The sequence below is a fragment of the Ischnura elegans genome, chromosome 11 (genome assembly GCF_921293095.1).
Source record: "Ischnura elegans chromosome 11, ioIscEleg1.1, whole genome shotgun sequence".
NCBI lineage: Eukaryota > Metazoa > Arthropoda > Insecta > Odonata > Coenagrionidae > Ischnura > Ischnura elegans.
In genome coordinates this window covers 96,659,636-96,677,446 of record NC_060256.1, presented here as the reverse complement: position 1 = coordinate 96,677,446, position 17,811 = coordinate 96,659,636, and the positions used below count along the sequence as shown (strand labels likewise).

Below are 17,811 nucleotides of genomic sequence, written 5' to 3'. Positions count from 1 at the left end.
CATATCTTCTGTGTTCTCCGCAAACCATGGTTGAGCTGTGTTACCTCAAATACCATATCCAGCTCTTCGTCCGTTATATTTATAAAATCACACGACTATTACGTCTTCTCTTTGGGTTTACCGGTGGTGAATGGTTGTCATTGGAAGATAATTGGCTTCTTCGTCCATTTCACCATTCTTCTCGGTGCCCACATCTCGAAGGCCTTCAGTATTTTCTCGTCCTCCTTTCAAGTGTCCACGTATCCGTGCCATAAAGTGCTCAAGTCCAGACTCTTCACTAGACCTTTCTTTAAACTCTTCCATAACGATCTTTTCTTTAGGGTTGAGTTCATGCGTCTCATTTATTCTTATTGAGTGGTAATATTTATGTGAAATTGGTCTATTATTTGATGTGTGTGTGTGTGTGTGTGTGTGTGTATTAATGGAAGTTGATTTATTCTCTCCGTAGCTTCGACGTGCGCGGCCGGCAGTTTGGTCAGGCGAAGCTGTGGTCTGCTCCCTCCGCCTTCGGCACCCGCGCTTTCTTCCGCACCGCGACCACACCCGCTCAGCTCATGGTGGACGACCTCACCCTGGAGGACGAGGGCGTCTACCGATGCCGCGTCGACTTCCGAAACTCACCCACGAGAAACCTCAAGATCAACCTGACGGTCATCGGTGAGTGGCCATTACTATTCAAAGCACTTATTGATCCAAGCCATTTTCCGCATGTATATACCGGCCAATATGCTTATTGTTAGTAAAAATTCCCTTCTATGCGTTTGTTTGGATTCAATTTCAATTAGTGCATTCTGTACCTTCACTTCTACTTCATTTCGTGTACGGAATGCTTAGCAGTAGTCTATGCTGGCTAAGAAAATGGCTGTTTATTTCGAGGCGTGTGTTTCTGAGGAAAACATCCGTTACATCATGTTTCTCGAAATTTTTATGTTCGCTGGCCCGGGAAAAAAATTATATGCCAATCTCACGACAATTTCAGGAAATGCTTTTCTACTTGAGCTTCATTGACTGGAGTTCAAAATAAATTGGCTTTCTCTGCTATGATTCCTAGGAATTGAATTTAAAAATTAGCATTTGAATGCAGGCTCAAATGGTGAGACTCGTCCAGGGCTACTAAAAGCGTTGATCAATATTGGATTATGTTTTTCGTTAAAGCAATTAACTAATATTATGTTCGTTTAGTCATGGTCATCATAACAATTTAAAAACTTGGGCTCGTTACAAGACTATTTATCCCTTTAAACACTTGCACGAAGTATATATTTTTATAGCTTGGTAAATGTTAGGAGCTTATTCTAAGGGTTACGATTGAATAGATTAATTTTTCCCTCTCATTAAAAAGTGGGCAAAGATCATGGCCTACGTTACCGTAGCAATTCCTGAAATAATTGCGAAAGGGATGTGAAGAAAAGCTAGGAACTGGAAGCAGCGACGATGAATAAAATGAGAATGAAACTGTGAATTATGATAGTCGTTCCGGATGTGCCGGAGACATATTGTGTGTTGCTCTCTCTCTGATTCAGTGGTCAGTCTTAACTGGCGTATCTTGCGCTTCTAGGACGAACGATTTGCCTACGCTAGTCTTACATGCTTGTATCCTATCATCGTATGAACAAGTGAACCTCGGTGAAAGAGGCTCATGATGAAGGCATTTTCCATTACGCAATATCTCCGTAATAGATGCCTCTATTTAATAATAATCAGTGACACTATGTAATAACAATATGTTTTAAACAGTTTACAGTTTTGACAATGCACTCCAGTCCTTTAACGGAACTCAATGTATGAAAATTTAATCTCGCGGAATGATAGAAGAGGGGCAGTTTAAATGCCTGCGTTTTTATTTCTGTGCATTAATTCGGATGAAGAAGGCAAAGGGCGCTTTGGCTGCTTTGTAGCGTGGCGTCCCTTTGCCGTCCACCGCGCACACATAAGCTGGCTGTGTGTCCCTTGATGTTAGATTACGAGGCGGACCTTTGACACTGGCCATTCGAGGCGGGCATGCCACTGGGATGCTGCTCCATGGGATGATTTTGCGCAAACCTTTCGTTCTGCCGCCAAATAAACGTGCGTGTCGTGGATCTTGCGTGTTTCTTATTAGAGCTCTCTGGGGGAAAGTATGACGGGGAAATTATTAAAAGCCTCAGTGCTTCATTAGTATCCGATTGTTTCCGTGAAATGGCTGGGGGTAGGTAATTAATGACGACGATTGCTTGGGGTGGGCGAGGTTTTAAACCGCGACTGGGATTTAGAATTGGCCAACGTGAATAATATTGTGATATAGGGCCGTTGTAAACACTATATTTTTCTCATAACAGTACGTTATTTCATTTGATTTCGATTTATATTTTCTTATTTGTAATTTCTGTCATTTTTAATGATGGATTAAAGTAGAGAAATGATTAAATCCTCGCGATTCCTAATTTTCCCTTAAATTTTTATATTACTATAAATAAGGAAAAATAAAAAGTGGTACCCTATCAATGATCATATTTGCTGGCAACCTGTACTTGCAAGCATTGCATTTCCGTTATACACATATCAGTAATTTTGAACCTGAGATCCTCCCTGCGGAGAAAAGGGGTCGTTAGCTGGATGCACTAAAATAATTCGTGGATGATATTATTATAATTGCAAACTACGAAGAAGGAATTTCTCTTGACGACATCATCGCATTTCCCATCATCCCATAAACTCCCCCGTCCCCCCCCCCCCCCCTGACGATATCTAGTCCCTCATAGACATCTCCCACACCACCCCCCTCGCCCCTTTGTAAATTCATTCCCCGCCCTCAGCCTCGGCCCTACTTTCTTCCATTGTCAATGTTTCTTCCAATCAGTCCCTCTATGAGTCTCCTTCTTTCGCACAACCTTCTGCCATTGTCTTTTCCTCCCTCCCCCCCCCCCCCACGGATATTTAAGAGATGGTGCTTTTTTGTATCCAAACCAGGTGATGTCACATCGCGACGAAACCGGTCATATGAAACAAAATATTTGAAATTTGCCATGCTATATTCTTTAACATGAAGTTATTTCACCAAATAACACGCGGAACTGATGATTGTCGTGAGAGCCCATGAAAACAGCATTATTTCTGAAAAAGATAATTCCGAAAAAAGAATTACAGCGTGAGTGACATTTATTTGGTGCCGAGGAGAAATGTGGATAAAGCAATTTAAATTGCTAGTTATTCAGCTGATACACGAGCCATGTTAACTGGAGCATTAGCAACACATCCAAAACTTTCGTCAATCAAAAATCTTTCGTCAAAAAGTCGTAAATCATCTGATGGTGATGCATGAATGTAGACATATCACCTGAAAAACTTCGTGAAACGACTTCAGAATAGATGCCTCCAAATGCACTTAATTTTTAAACAAATCGAATTCGTTCACCAAGGATTTAATTCATAGTTCTAAAACTCTAACATTTCCACCCTCCACCCCTCCCTTTCTCTGCCTATCTCATTTTAAGTCTTCTTCCTTCTACATCTGTAATACGGTCTGCAAGTCAAGAAACTTAAACACAAAAAACGTGAATATTTTTTTTCTCACAAACAAAACTAAAGAACATTTTGGCAGCCCCTGGAGATTGCCAACGAGATATTTATATTAACAATCTGCAATTTATTAATTTTCATTAACTTCAATACTGGAAACAAATTTATGTTTTAATAATATAAAAGTATAAAAAATGAAATAAAAAAAACAACTTTTTTTTAAAAAGAAGAAAATAATAACTGATGGCCCCACAAATTACTAAAAATTTCAAATATAATTGACGAGAAATTAAAAGACGTTTTATAAGAACATTTCGGATTCCAAAGAACAAAAAACATTGTGCGCAAGTGAGATTTTAAAATTAATAATTGCTGGTCAATGTATGTAACATGTCTTCTAGTGTCTTGCTCTATGTTCTTGTCATGTCTTCTTCTAGAATGTAATCTTACTTGCGCACAACGTTCTTCGTTTTATGGCATCTGAAATGTTCTAATAAAACTTGCTATAATTTCTCATCAATCATATTTGAAATTTTTATTAATTTATGGGGCCGAAATCATTATATTCTTCTTTTTAAAAAAAACTTGGTTTTTATAAATATTTTATTTTAATACTTTTAAACTATTTTATACTTGTTAGCTTTGTTAGGGAGGAATTCTGTGATCAATTTAAATTTTAGCACAACCTCCAAGAGGTTGTCTCAAATATTGTCTATTATACCCTACAGCGATAACGATAATTATAATTTTAAACAGCAAGAATAGTTTTCTAATATATTTAAAACAAAATGCTGGAGTTTAATTGGTTGGCAATAAAGGGTGATCTATAAACGATTCAAGCACTTAAAATTAAATAGTATTGTTATTATTGCCACAATTGCTCTATTTACTTACGTTCACTTTATTTTTTTAATCAGAAAAGAACATTTCTTTCCATCTACCTTTAAAAATAGATTGATTTCTATTCACTTTCATTCATCATTTACAGTAAAATCAGAAGTATTTCTTATAATTTCTATTATCTTAAATTTGACAAGAGAAATAAAGAGCTAATACAACAGTTTCATCTAGAGCAATCAAGAGTTTCTTAATGGATATTCCGTAAAAAGATCATCATACGCCGTATTTGTCATGTTAAAATAATTCAAACATATAGGCCTGAGAGCGCTAATCTTATAAAATATTCTAATTAAAATTTTCAACTTGCTAACCCGCCTTGTCCCGATGCCCTGAAATCGATGTCTTAACCCACTGCATTTTTATGCGGCTCCTCACTTTATCTTTACTTTCTTTCACTTCGCTGTATATTTTGCGCTTTAATAAGTTTACCTCTTTATTTTTGGACTCATTTAATTCCCATTATTTTAAATAGACAGGAGATCTGAAGAACTAATGGAACAGTTTCATGAAGAACCATCAAGAGTTTCGTAATGTATTCTAATAAAAATGTTCATCTTGCCAACCTACATTGTCTGATATCTTGAAATATATGTCTTAATATACTGTATTATTATACAGTTCCTCACTTTCTCTTTTCTTGAAATTCTTTTTTCTCTAAATTCTATTTTTTAACTTCCTCCTTCAATTTGAAATAGTTTTGCCGCAAACTTTCGTCTATTCAATTGTTATTTGTGACCTAGGGACGGCAGAAAATATGTGTGAAGTCAGAGATTCCCCGAGGCAATGTACAATTTTCAGAGCGAGTCGTGAAAGTAATGGTAAATCGCAGCCTTCTGTTGAAGATGAACTACAGAAAAATTATACAGGTACTTTACTCTTAGCAAACTGATAATTATTTCACATACTGTGATTGCAGCTACTCCATTGGATTTAAGTGTCCATACTTAAAACTCCATATTTAGTTTTTATTTTAAAATATTATTCGAGGTACTCTTACAGTCGTGTTAAAAGTGTAAGAACATTGCTTTGTCAACTATTCCTGAGCTATCCTGAAAATTTTAGTGCTCTAGTTAATCAGACAGTGGTCGAAATTTGAGTTGCAAGATTTTTCTTGGAAGAACAAACAAGAAAGCGAGTATAATAATACGTGGTTATAAAAATATAAGTAACTACTCGTTGCAGTTCAAGGGCTGGGCTTTTGAATACTCTTACTCAATATTTTTTATTTTTTAACTTTCATTTTCAACTTTTTATGATATTTTTCAAATAATTGTCCTTTGTAGTATGCTAAAAATATGTTTTTAATAGAACGGCAATTATAATTATTCAGCAATTAAATAAAAATCATAAACGGTTTTGTAAATTTTTGAATACGCTATTCTCTGTGAGCAGGCAGCAGTAAAGGAAGCGAGGAGAGGATAACAATATATGCATGAGATGCAGGCCGTCACCTTGAAAGTCACTTCCATATGCTCTTGATTTCATCGATTGCCTACACTGGGGAACAATTTTAACACATTTTCTGTTCTCTTCAATTTTTGAGCTGCTTTATGCCAAAATAGGCATGCTGAATTCAGAGCTGTAGTTAGTTTACTTCTACCGCGCCAAGTTGTTTTACTATACCTTGTGTGATTGTGACTACTATGCCAGAGTCAGCGTCGATCACAGGAGGCATTTTTGCTATCAATTAAGCTGAAATAAGCCTTATTAGTCCGGTGCCGCGGGGTTGACGCCGCAGGATGCCGACGACAGGTGCAGGATATACTAAAGTGAGACTTGCTTCTTGAGGGAAGCTTTTTCATTGTACGGGTGTTATGCAAGGATATTTTTTTAGCCAATTAACGCGCATGCCTTAAAAAGATTAACTTCGAATTTCCTGTATGGACGGAATTATAGATTCGAATTCCTTCATTTGAATTTTTTTTATGACGAATGACACAAAAAGAGGGTATCCTGTAGCTTAAAAAGTCGACGTGATAGATAAAAAATGAGGTCGTTTTCTTATCCAGAGGTCGTTAGGTAAAAGAAATAAGTCACAGATCTAAGACAACAAATTGGCTGTTCCCCATTGATATTTACATGCATTCACACACTTGCACTGCAAAAGCACTATACTAATCGATGTAAATATAAACCCACGAATTCTCCTCGTTTCAATTCTCTCCCTTCGATCGCACTCTACATGTAGCAGGAGAGGGAATATAGAGAAAGTGTGACAATGTGATGGATCAGACAATTTACCTCTCATTTCTCTTATAATTTTGGTATGGATACGAAACGCGCCTAAAGAAGTAACTTTGAAAATTGTACTGCGAGCCTTACAAGAGCTCTGAATAAATATTCAATCAACAATTTTGGGTGAATGCACGTAAGCACTGAGGAGTGCATGAAGTTTCCACGTGGAACGCTGAGGGGCGGAAGTCACGTGCTCAGGCTAAACAATCCACCCAGGAATATTAAATTTTCGGGTAGATCACTAAAAATAATGGAAAATCGCGGTCTTTCGTAAATAAAAACTACAAATATATAATGAATAAAAGTGCTGCAGATACTTCATTGTGGCTCCCCTTCTCAGGACTTGGGTAGTTTCCTATTTTTTTTATTGCCTACATCGAAAGATTATTCCTCCTGGAGTACATATTTCACGCTTTTAGATTCTTAAATGACGATATCTATTTTTCTAAACTCTAAATGAAAAGTGAAAATTTTCAAGCGCGCGAAAACGCGACGGCTAAGTATGAATGATGGGGAAACTCCGTGTGACGTCGTTCTGGTTCCCGCTGCCGCAAGTGAGGTGATCTTGGGGCGAGGCTTTGAGCGCTGATACGACGCAGGATGCTAGCAGGTAGCAGAGTACCCTGCTAGCTGGTAGCGCTTGGCTTAAATGAGGATTATTAATATGTTATCAAACGAAGAAAACTTTCCGACCTCAGCCAGTTTTAATAGGTGATTATTAAGAGATGTTTCCCTGAGCTCTTTGCCTCATGCATGGATTGGTAATCTCAGACGATGTAAAACTCCTATCTACTCGTATAGAAACTATGTCCCTGTGACGTCTTGTTGAGTGGCATCATCGCATGGGAGCCAACCTGGCCTTTCTCAAATGAGTTAAAATTGACCATTAACATTAGTCTAAACCGGTATTTCTTAAACCAAATAATTTGTATATTATGAATACACTAATGGCGGGTATCGAGTCGCAACGAGCCTTTCGTTTTCTGTGATGACGGAAACTACCCTGTTGGCTATCGTAACTACTATAAATTCAAGTACCGGTTTTCTGAAAAGAATCCATTAAATACGTAGTGATTGAAGCGTCTCCATTGAATTTTGGATATCCTTTACGAAATTGACATCTTTATTTAACTTTTTTCTGGATATTACTCGAGGTACTGCTCCAAATATGAAACAAATGTAAGAAAATTCCATTACCACCCGATCCTGAGCTATGTTGAAAATTTTAGTTCTCTAGCTTACCGATAAATGACCGAGCAAACGATTGAAAATATTTTACCCGACAATAGACCCCAGTTGAAATTAATAAATTCACTGTGAAAACAACTACGGCATTGAATTATTCTTCATTTTGTTTTAAACAAGGGGCCGGAGCGGATTTCGCAATATTGTGGACATCTAAACGTTCAATATCCGCATTACGAGTGGAGAGTCAGCGAACAACAGTCGAGGCAAGTGGTGGAAAGATCAGAGGCATAATAAGCCAGCCCGCGAAAAAATACTCGTTAATGGCCGATAATCTGTGGAAACAGTGAGCGGTTCTCAATCAAAGCATTGATGGCGTCGAGAGATAAAAATGCGATGGAAGTCGTTATTGGTTATCTGTTCCCTTTGCAATTGTGGAGAGAGAGAGAGAGAGAGAGAGAGAGAGAGAGAGAGAGAGAGAGAGAGAGAGGGAGAATCAGGTATTGGAAAGTCGCCATCCGTGAATCCAAATTAGAATTCGATATGTTCGACCAAATCAGCCGTTATATCCCCTCGTCTCCGCGAGTGCGCACGGCACAGTACAGCTCCCTTTTTCGTCGTGAGGAAATGCTTTCCAAAGGGGAAACTTGCTAGCCACATAACATCATATGAAAGGATTGGGCAACACGGGTTTTAGAGTGAAAATATATGTATCAACCGAGGTTATCAATGGTTTTCATTTTCCTGGCTGCATTTCGATGCCTCGTACTATTTATGCCATCGGAGTCATTTCCGTCTCGTTTAAGGCTAGCGTAGCATCATTGAATGATGCTTCTTGCTGCTGTATCTTCGCCTCATTAAACGGATATGCAACGCTCTCTAGTCTTTTGCATGATTGTTATGAATTCTATATTTCTTTGCATTCATGCCGTTTCCACAGTTGGGCAGTAGCTGAGTAGAAGTAACTTCAGTCGCCGGTAACGATTTACTTTCATTTAATGTACGCTTATTATCGCTACATTATTATACTAAAAGGATTATAAGTAAAGAGTAAATTAAATTTATGATCAATGGGGCTGATCAAGAAGTAAGCAAGTCGATTTCTATACCATTTTCAACTCCCATATGATACAGTGCCAAATACATATGTCCACCTCTCCCCCTCACATGACTAGAGTCTAATCTAAGACCGCTGATTTATTATCTCTTCTCTTTAAATAATGCTATGGATTATAAGTCAAATGCATCATTGTTAATACAAAGTAATTTTCTACTGCTTAATTAAAAAGTTATCCAATGGAGTTCCATACCTCTCAATTGGATTGGAATGTATAAAAATTTACCGAAAAGTAACGGTTTTTATACCTACTTATGACTGTAACTAGTTACTTTTTTAAATCGTAACTATAACTTAAAACTGATTTTTTTGAAGTAACTTAAACTGAGCCTCGTTAACTTTTCTGGTGTCTGTTATACCCTTCTGAGGTCGTTTATGAAACTGTTTGCAAAATAACAGGGAGAGATCCATGCTTTTCCTTTTTCGATCCGCTCCTCGACCTATTTGCGGCGAAAAATATGTGGCCTTGACCAAATCGCTGATAATCTGATGACGTCACTGACTCTTTCCTATAGGGTCACCACCTCTGTGGCAGTCCTTCCGCATTGGCCTCGCGTATTCCATTGTTATTTCAGTATTATACCCCGTTTACACTACGATCGTATCGACGTTGATCCGTACGCGCGTAACCTCAAAGCGTCGTGTAAACGCGCCTAGTTACCATCGTAGGCATTAGTACCTAACACTGCCGAACTTACTATGGTTAGCACTAGTGCGCCAAGAAAAAAGAGTTAGGAAATGAAGATCGATGCATATACGATTCTTTCGCGCCGTCGCAATCTTGATACAATAATGGATGTTTCATGAATAACTCTAATACATCAAAGATATATGGCAGCGATTGAAGTCATTATTGAGTATGTAATGGAAGGACGTAAGGAGAAAGTTTTTTCGGATGTTCTATTCAGCAAATGATATGGAATATTCTGTACTATACCAGTTTTATGCATTTCTTCATTTACAAGTTAACCCATAACCATGTATCCTTAAACCAATTAAAATCGTTGTATGCAGGATTTCACGATAATATTCGACACAAATAACTATAACATTTAGATGAAGACATTGATAAATCATTTCTTGTGCCGAATTAAGCCGAAATCTAAGCCTTTTTTGGTAAAACAATAACAATATGTATATTGTCTTTAATGCGTGAATATTCTTAAATTTTTTGACATATTCTCTCAAAGAATCTAGATTCTTAAAGGCTTAACGAGCTGTTATCACTAGTTTTAGCAATACCTCATCATTCTGGATAGCTGGGAGTTGAAGACATAATTTGCTCTATAGTAATTAAAAATAAGCAGTTGAGGATTTGTATAGTTATTGTGGGATCCATTAAAATTTACTGATAAAGTAGATAGAAGCAACTCAAATAGGAATTGATAATTTTGCAGAGGAATAGGGCATTGTTGGAGGATCGTGTGTCGTGCAAGGGTTTTCAAATTGACAAGGGATTGAAGATATGAAGTGTTGTAATCAGACAGATACATTCCTAAATCGTAATTATTTAATTTGAGAAATTTATTTTGGACACGTTCAAGCCGGATTGAGTCGATATTATAATAAAGTGACCAGTTAACAATGTATTCCAATTTGGAACGTAGCAAAGCGACGTATCTACTGTCTTTACTGCATGAATATTGTTTAACTTTGGACAGATTCCCAGAATGAATCCTGCATTCTTTAAAGTTTTACCGACAGTTCTGTCTAGCTTTAGTTTTAGCTCATGAAAACATTAATATTTTTTGCTTCTTAATTTCCAGGATTTAAATTTCCTCACACAGTCACGTCTTCAGTTGTTATCTTACACAATTCCACAACAAGGGCAGCACTAAGTTACGATGGTAACTTTTAGACGTGTAAACGCGCCGTAGTTCCGATCAACGTCGATACGATCGTAGTTTAAACTGGGTATTATCTCTCTTGTGAGTGTTCTTACCTCACTGTTGCCATTTTCCATGCCCAAGTTGATGGATTCGGTTGGATGGTATGGATTGGGACTCAAATGACGTCACTGACTCAGGAAACGTGTGCGGCAACTTCCGTCTTATTTTTAAGTTAAAATTAAAGGGAATGGCTCAATGGTAAAGAATTTTCAGGCATCGCATCTGTTATCCCCTTCATCTACCGTTTTCATTTACTTAAGTAAACATTATTATCAAAGCAAGGAATATATCTTTAGGCTTCAATGATAACATTTTTTGACCAATTGTGAATATTTGTTCGCAAAACATATTTTCCCTTGTCTTAGTTCTTCCAGCCTTCCATGCTTTATTGAATAAAAGTCTTTTTAGCTTTTATGAACATGTTTTTTTTGCAAATTTTTACCTTATATATGTTAAAGAATGCTCTCTTTATCATTCAAGGAGTTCCTCCGCCATAGATTCGTCTTGGAGGCTTTCTTTGAGAAAAGCTCCAAAGCTAATAAGATACAAAATTCGCTAGTATTTACTTTTACTGTTGATTTGGGCATTCTAAATTTGAAATGTCATATTTTCTTATCTCAAAGAATAGAAAAATGTACATTATTGACTTTGCTCGACTAGTTCGACTAGATAGTAGTTCTTTTGTGTCTATTGGAAATACAAATTCCATTTTATCTATATCAACGAAAGAGTAGAACTGTAAGGATTATGATATATCCACAGGTATTTCCTTTGCTGTATTTAACCATTTAACGCAGTAATACTGGATGCTGTGCTTTCAATGCTGGTCGTTACTGCTGGGTTGTAAGCTGCGAACGCTACTAAAATTAGTGAAGACATCAACAATCTACACCGTCGCAGTTGGTGCGAAGGCTTCAACGATGCGCTGGTAATGTAGGATGCATTTTTCGGGTTTCACCGCGTCGTGGTTGCGTTGGGGAAAACAGTTTCTCTCGAAGTCGACTCGACCTGAAGACGCCTGCTGGAATGCAGGAGAAACTGCTGTCCCCAACGCAACCACGACGCGGTGTAATCTACACCATCGTTGTTTTAGTTGTCGCATAATGGCTAGCGTATGTTAGATGCAGCGGTGTAACTAAGCGATGATAGAACCACAGCAACACCCTAATCCCTCCCTGAAGGTATTAACAGACGTGAGGACGTGCTCGTGCCCACCATGCACATCTGTATATGTTTATTGCAGGACCGAAAGTAAAAGGGAGAAGGGTTGGCACTGAAAAACTCGCTGCTCGTGCCGTTGAGAGGGGGCGAGGAATGGGAATGGTTTTCTTTACGATCCTCCGCCGAGCGACACGGGCTCCTGTGATGCGACTCTCGTGCCCACCTGAAGCACGAGTAAGCCTTTTTGTGTCTGAGAGGCGTGTGGGGGTGGGCTGGGTTTGAGGGAGGCCGGAAAGAGATGAGGTAATGCTCTCCGCGCCGGAATTACCGTCTTTGGGCGCGGATCCAATCTCATCTCGAGGAATAGCTGCCACGCACGAAGAGTGCATCTACGTCTAGATAATACCCTGCGAGCCACCTCTGTGGTGTTCGGCAGGGGGTGAAAAATCACCAACATGCAGCATGCAAGAGGACCGCAACATGCACACCGCACGGTCATAAAAATATTACGCACACTAGAAAAATATACATGCTTAATCATTAAAAAATTTCTAATGGTTAGTAATTCCTAGAGCAAATACATGCAAGGTTAGAACTATGAAAAAAACATGCAATGAGTGATCCTAGCGAGCGACGCCATTAATCCTATCAATTTAGACAACGTTGCTATCCTTAATAGTACGAGGGAAGAATGACATTTTAAATCTCTCTGTTTTGCAGTCTATTTCTTTTATTTTATTCTCATGATCGCGTCTACTATAGTGCTATGGTAAACAAAGGATATGATTCACGTCGTCTGAGAAAATATTTTCTTCGAGTTTCCTAAGTAAGGTAAGCCTATACTTCGATCTACGCTCCTGTAAAGATTCCCATACTAAATCGTGTAACATACTGAAAACGCTGCACTTCTTGTCGTAACAACTCATCACACATCTGGCCGTCCTGCGCTGTACTCGATTGATTTCAGCTATTAGTCCTACTTCGTAAGGGTCCCACATGCTAGCAGCATATTCCAAGTGAGGCCTTACTAGAGTCAGGTGGCTTATTTCTTTCACCATCTTGTAGAGGTGTGCAGGCCGGATGATTTCGATTGCCATCTGTTTGGAATTAGTGCGCCTGCTTAGTGCACGTCCTTATGAGGCCTTGTTTTTAGCATAGCGATATTTGGGCTGCTGGCATTTAGCTAGTAGCGTGCATCTCTTCATAACTATTATCATTGTCATGAATCGGCCACAATTTGCTGCTCATGAAGGGTTTCATACCACTTTCTCCAATACATTTCGACGCGTCGATCTGAATGTTTTCACTTACCATTTATGTGGTTGTTTTTTAACCTAAAGTAATGAATTGATTCTTTAAATGGATAGGAAGTGCCCAATAAAAATGCATAAGTGCGAATGCATATAATCGTTTTTGATTCTCGAACTCTACCTTGAGAATACTTCAGTGCGATAACATTATCTCCACAGCTTCAAAGGGAAAGGGTCGTAAAAAGAGTTGATCGGACTAAATGCCTTTTATCATCCTTCTGCGGACATCACAAAAGGCTTAAATTAAGCTTTAAATTAAGCTGATTTATTTATAATCCGCATCGATGTCTTTTCCGGAGTTCACTTCTCAATTCCATAGCAATATCCTCGGTATTTTACATTCCGAGATGTCCTCTTCCACGACTCACTAACTTACGTAACACGGAAGGCATGAAAGAAATGAAGAAAGCTCTGCGTGTTCCTGATTTTCCCGTCAATTCTAAATCTGCCAAACAACTTCGCGCCAAACATTTCTCTCATTTTACGTGGTAAGATCCGCGCTCTTTTTTTTACACCAACATTGGCGTACAGGTACTGGAATCTAACGCCAAGTTCGCATGATTTATTCCTATTTTTGTCTGTCAAATCTCCCTACTTACCACCCCTCCCCCTCACCACTTATCTCCCGCCTCTGCTAATTACCATTTCCCGCCACTTGCAATCATCACTATCCAACCGCCATCTCTCGATAAACATTTTAAAATGCTGACAATAGTTCCAAGACTCGCCGCCTCTTAGAAGTGGTGCCCATCACGTTTTCTGATGCTGCCTTTGACGCAAGAATTAAGTGTACCTACTTATTATGCATTCCTTCCGCTCGACCTCTTTCGTGGAGGAATAATCGCTTAAAACTAAAGCTGAAATTGTCTGCAAGCGAAGAGAACTCACCCTCTCCAACAGTTGCCTTTAATTTGAAAAATTTCCCCAAGTATTTTTTTTCAGGTGCAAATTTATTTTAGCTGCAGAAATTGATGGAGATACACTCGAAATGCATTGAATTTTTTCAGACAGTAGCGTAAGTCTCAACCTGGCTAATAAAATCAGTGTTATTTTCTTCCAATGCCGCTTTAACTTTCTTAGACTTTTTGGCTTCCCCCGTTGGCTCAATTTACTACCTCGTAGCACGCAATTGCCTGCTCAATTTAGGTGGGCGAAAGCTCTCAAACAAAGTCCAATTGATTCCGCACGTTTTGAGCTAGGATTTGTTAAATTGAAGTTTTTCATCAAATGCTAAAAATGAATCTTAATATTTAAAGATAATTATTTCTCTTTGTGCATTATTTTAATAATAATGCTTGCTTCATGGCATGCGGGCCAAGTTAAATTTGCTATCCTCTTTGTAGATGCGAGTTTTTACTTTTTTGTGACCCCATGGTAGTTTACTTATGTTTCCATCGATAGCCTTGTAATATTATTTATACGCATACTAATATCTACCTGCCTGGATGACTTCATCTCAGGTCATATGGTCCATGTTGGCCGACGTTTCTCTAGAACACTTGTCTATCATCCCCAGGACTGAAGTAGGATACCTCAGGCGGGGTGTTGTGATCAGGCTGTCTTCTTTGACGGCTGATTTGACAGCTGCCCAACTCGAAGTTTTTCAGCGGTTGTGCCAAAGGAGGGGATCTACCGTCTCTTCTGTCCCGAGGTCTAACTCTAATTAATCTAACAATCTGATCGTTGGATCATACTTCCTCATTGAACGATCCTCCAAGATCGTTAGAACATTAATGGCTTTGCTTGGTTTCGCTTTTTCGTAGGGCCCTCTTCGCTTCTATAGCGTTGAGGTGTTTTTCCCTCTCCCGTTCCTTCCGCTCCTATCCTTTCCCAGAGGCGTCGGCGGGCTCCTATCGCGGCGGCGCCTCTTTCCTTTTCCCTTCCTCTCCTCCCTCTCCCCGGGTGATAGGGCGTATAAGCCACGGGCTTGGTTCCCGGCCCCGGTGCGTTGTATCCCAGAAGGGTTCGCCCTGAACCCTCATACTCTTTGTCCCGAGGTCCTTCCTTTGTGGTCCCTTTTCCTTATCGGCATGTCTTCTTCTTTGCAGTCGATGAACATAGGCACTTGAAGCCTTCCCACGCTGTAAGCTTACGATGGTCCGGATATCGCTGATCTTTGATGTCTCAGAGAACATCCTAGATGTCTTTGTCAGGTGCTTCTCTACAGTTTCCCTTCGAGCTTCTTATTATTTTGTTCCAAATCTGGCTTGGCCGTGTCACTTGTTGTGTTATTATTTTTACGGAGGCGGGTATCAACTACCTCCTTAGTGAGCCGGCCCCAGTAACCTTTTGATCCCCCCAGAACTTCGATGTCCTCTATGTAGATGCAATGATTCTTCCTAATGGCGTGTTCTTACCTCAGCTCTGAAAGATGCCAGAAATGAATTTTAGCGAAACAGCGACCAAGAACATAGACCTTCTGAGTCGGTGTAATGCCCGAGAGGGATTCACCTGACCCATCATCCTTGAGCAAAGCCTGAAATCTTACATCATCTTCCAACATTTTAACGCAATCATAATTAAAATGATGTATCAGATTGTGAACAGCTAGCAAATGAGGGCTTAATTGTCGAATGAATTTTGGCATTCTAACTGTCGTATACTGAACCATAAATTACACGCAGTCTTGCTGTCGGGTAGGTATAGGTTACGGGAACCCAGGGCGAGCCAGCGTCGATACACCTCTCCGGTCGGGTGGCCAAGTCAGAGACTTAAACACGCGTGTATCCGGAGAGTAGGGAAGGAGGAGGAGAGGATTGGAGGCACGGTTGCGATGACGGCGGTTTGGATGGAGGGGTGATTGAGAGGGGAGCCGGCATAAAGGCGGATCGAGCCTCTAATAGCGAAACCGAATTCGCTAGATCTAGATAAATGGAGGGTTATTTTTTGAAGAAGAGTAACCCAGAGATTGGTCGCTAGGCACCAAACTCAGGCACTCGGATATCTCGCAAAGCTCTGATAAATTCTATCGTAGTCTAGCGATTGGTCTTCTTACACATCCTGCCACACTCCTGTAAAGGCAGCGTGCATGTAAATGTAGACGACCGATGCCAGCACTTGTTACTGGATCTGTCTATCTGTATCGGTGATGGGGGGTTTGAATGGAATTCGGTGCATGAATTCGTCAAGGCATATCGCGGTTGATTGACGTTGCCGGGATCGACCCTGCATCGATCTGTGCGGACCCTGTACGGAGAAGGGAAATAAATTGGCGCGATTCTACACCACGTGAACACGTATTGGCTGAAGTACGGGAGGGGGGGGATGGGAGAGGCGGAAGCTCCGTGAGAGCGACAGTGGAGGAAGTTAGGCCAACTAAGAGGCTACGAGGTCTATCTATGCATGAAATATCAAATTCAAATCCACAAACGGGCGTATGTTCAGACATAAGGACAGATAGAAGTTGAAACAAAGAGAGAGGAACGTGACGAAGGCGCTGCAGTGGCGAGGAGGTGAATGATGGACGAAAACACGAGGAAAAATTTGTGTTCGTGTTGGTTCGGTGGGGTCTCCAGACTCAGCCACCGCTCGAGCGCGACCCTTCTCCGTATCCTTCCTCGCGCTCTCAGAGTTAATCCGGCTCCACCAAAGACGGCCATCACGGGACGAGGTTCTCGATGTCACCTGTCGTAGCACATTTTTTCTTTATTAATTGCCAAACTTAGAGGTAAATAAATACACTAATGGTACTCTTCACGATGGAGCGATTGAATATGAATAAATGAATTAATGAATTTATTACTCCAACCTTGAATGTACACTTTTTTAACGACACAAAATTAATGGAGCTTAAGGTAGCTTCAATTGTTAAAATAAAAAAACCAGCATGGAAGCTACCATCTTAAAAATTAAATTCAAGTCAGTCCAGAAAACAAAAAGAAAGTTTATTTAATTTTTTGAAACATTATCATTATGAAACATATATGTGACAATAACTTACAATAAACAAGAACAAAGTATAATATATGGACAGAACAAAATAAATTTCTTTTTTCTCCTTTCACAAAAATATAAAAATAATATATAATAACGTACAAAAAAGCCTAAGGTTGGGCAGAATCACAGAACACACAAAAAAGGATAAAAAACACTCACAGTAAGTACTAAATTTTCGGTGGCGTATTACCACCTTCCTCAGAGTTAGGTAGGAGACTGTACGTAAATGGATAGCTGAATGAAGGGGAAATAATGGGGAGGTAGGGTCCAAAGAGGGGGGAAAGAGTGTGCTGAGGCAATTAAGGGATTATCGGTTGATATTTAAGCCGGGAGGAAGAAATGCTTTAAATAGCCATATGTACGTTAATTCAATGGAATTAAGTTTGAGTGGGTGGTCTGTGGGGGGAGAGATAATAATATGTATGTATTCACAAATACATCAAAAAAGAACATTTATATTATCATGGGATAAAAACCAATCGTTGGCCTCTTTACAACATTTATTTATACTCTTTAACTCTTTGATGAAACAAGGTAATTTATTTGTGTAAGTGTAAGTAAGTGTTTTGATAGAGGTTCT

At 39.4% G+C, this 17,811-nt stretch overlaps 1 protein-coding gene across 1 annotated transcript in view; it reads left to right on the top strand.

Moving 5' to 3' along the window:
- Positions 1 to 17,811, top strand: part of LOC124167671 (B-cell receptor CD22-like) — a 773,246-nt gene that overhangs the window by 499,807 nt on the left and 255,628 nt on the right. Inside the window, exon 3 of the mRNA XM_046545655.1 lies at positions 449 to 657. Coding sequence (XP_046401611.1) covers positions 449 to 657 — 209 coding nt within the window. The remainder of the gene's footprint in view (positions 1 to 448; positions 658 to 17,811) is intronic.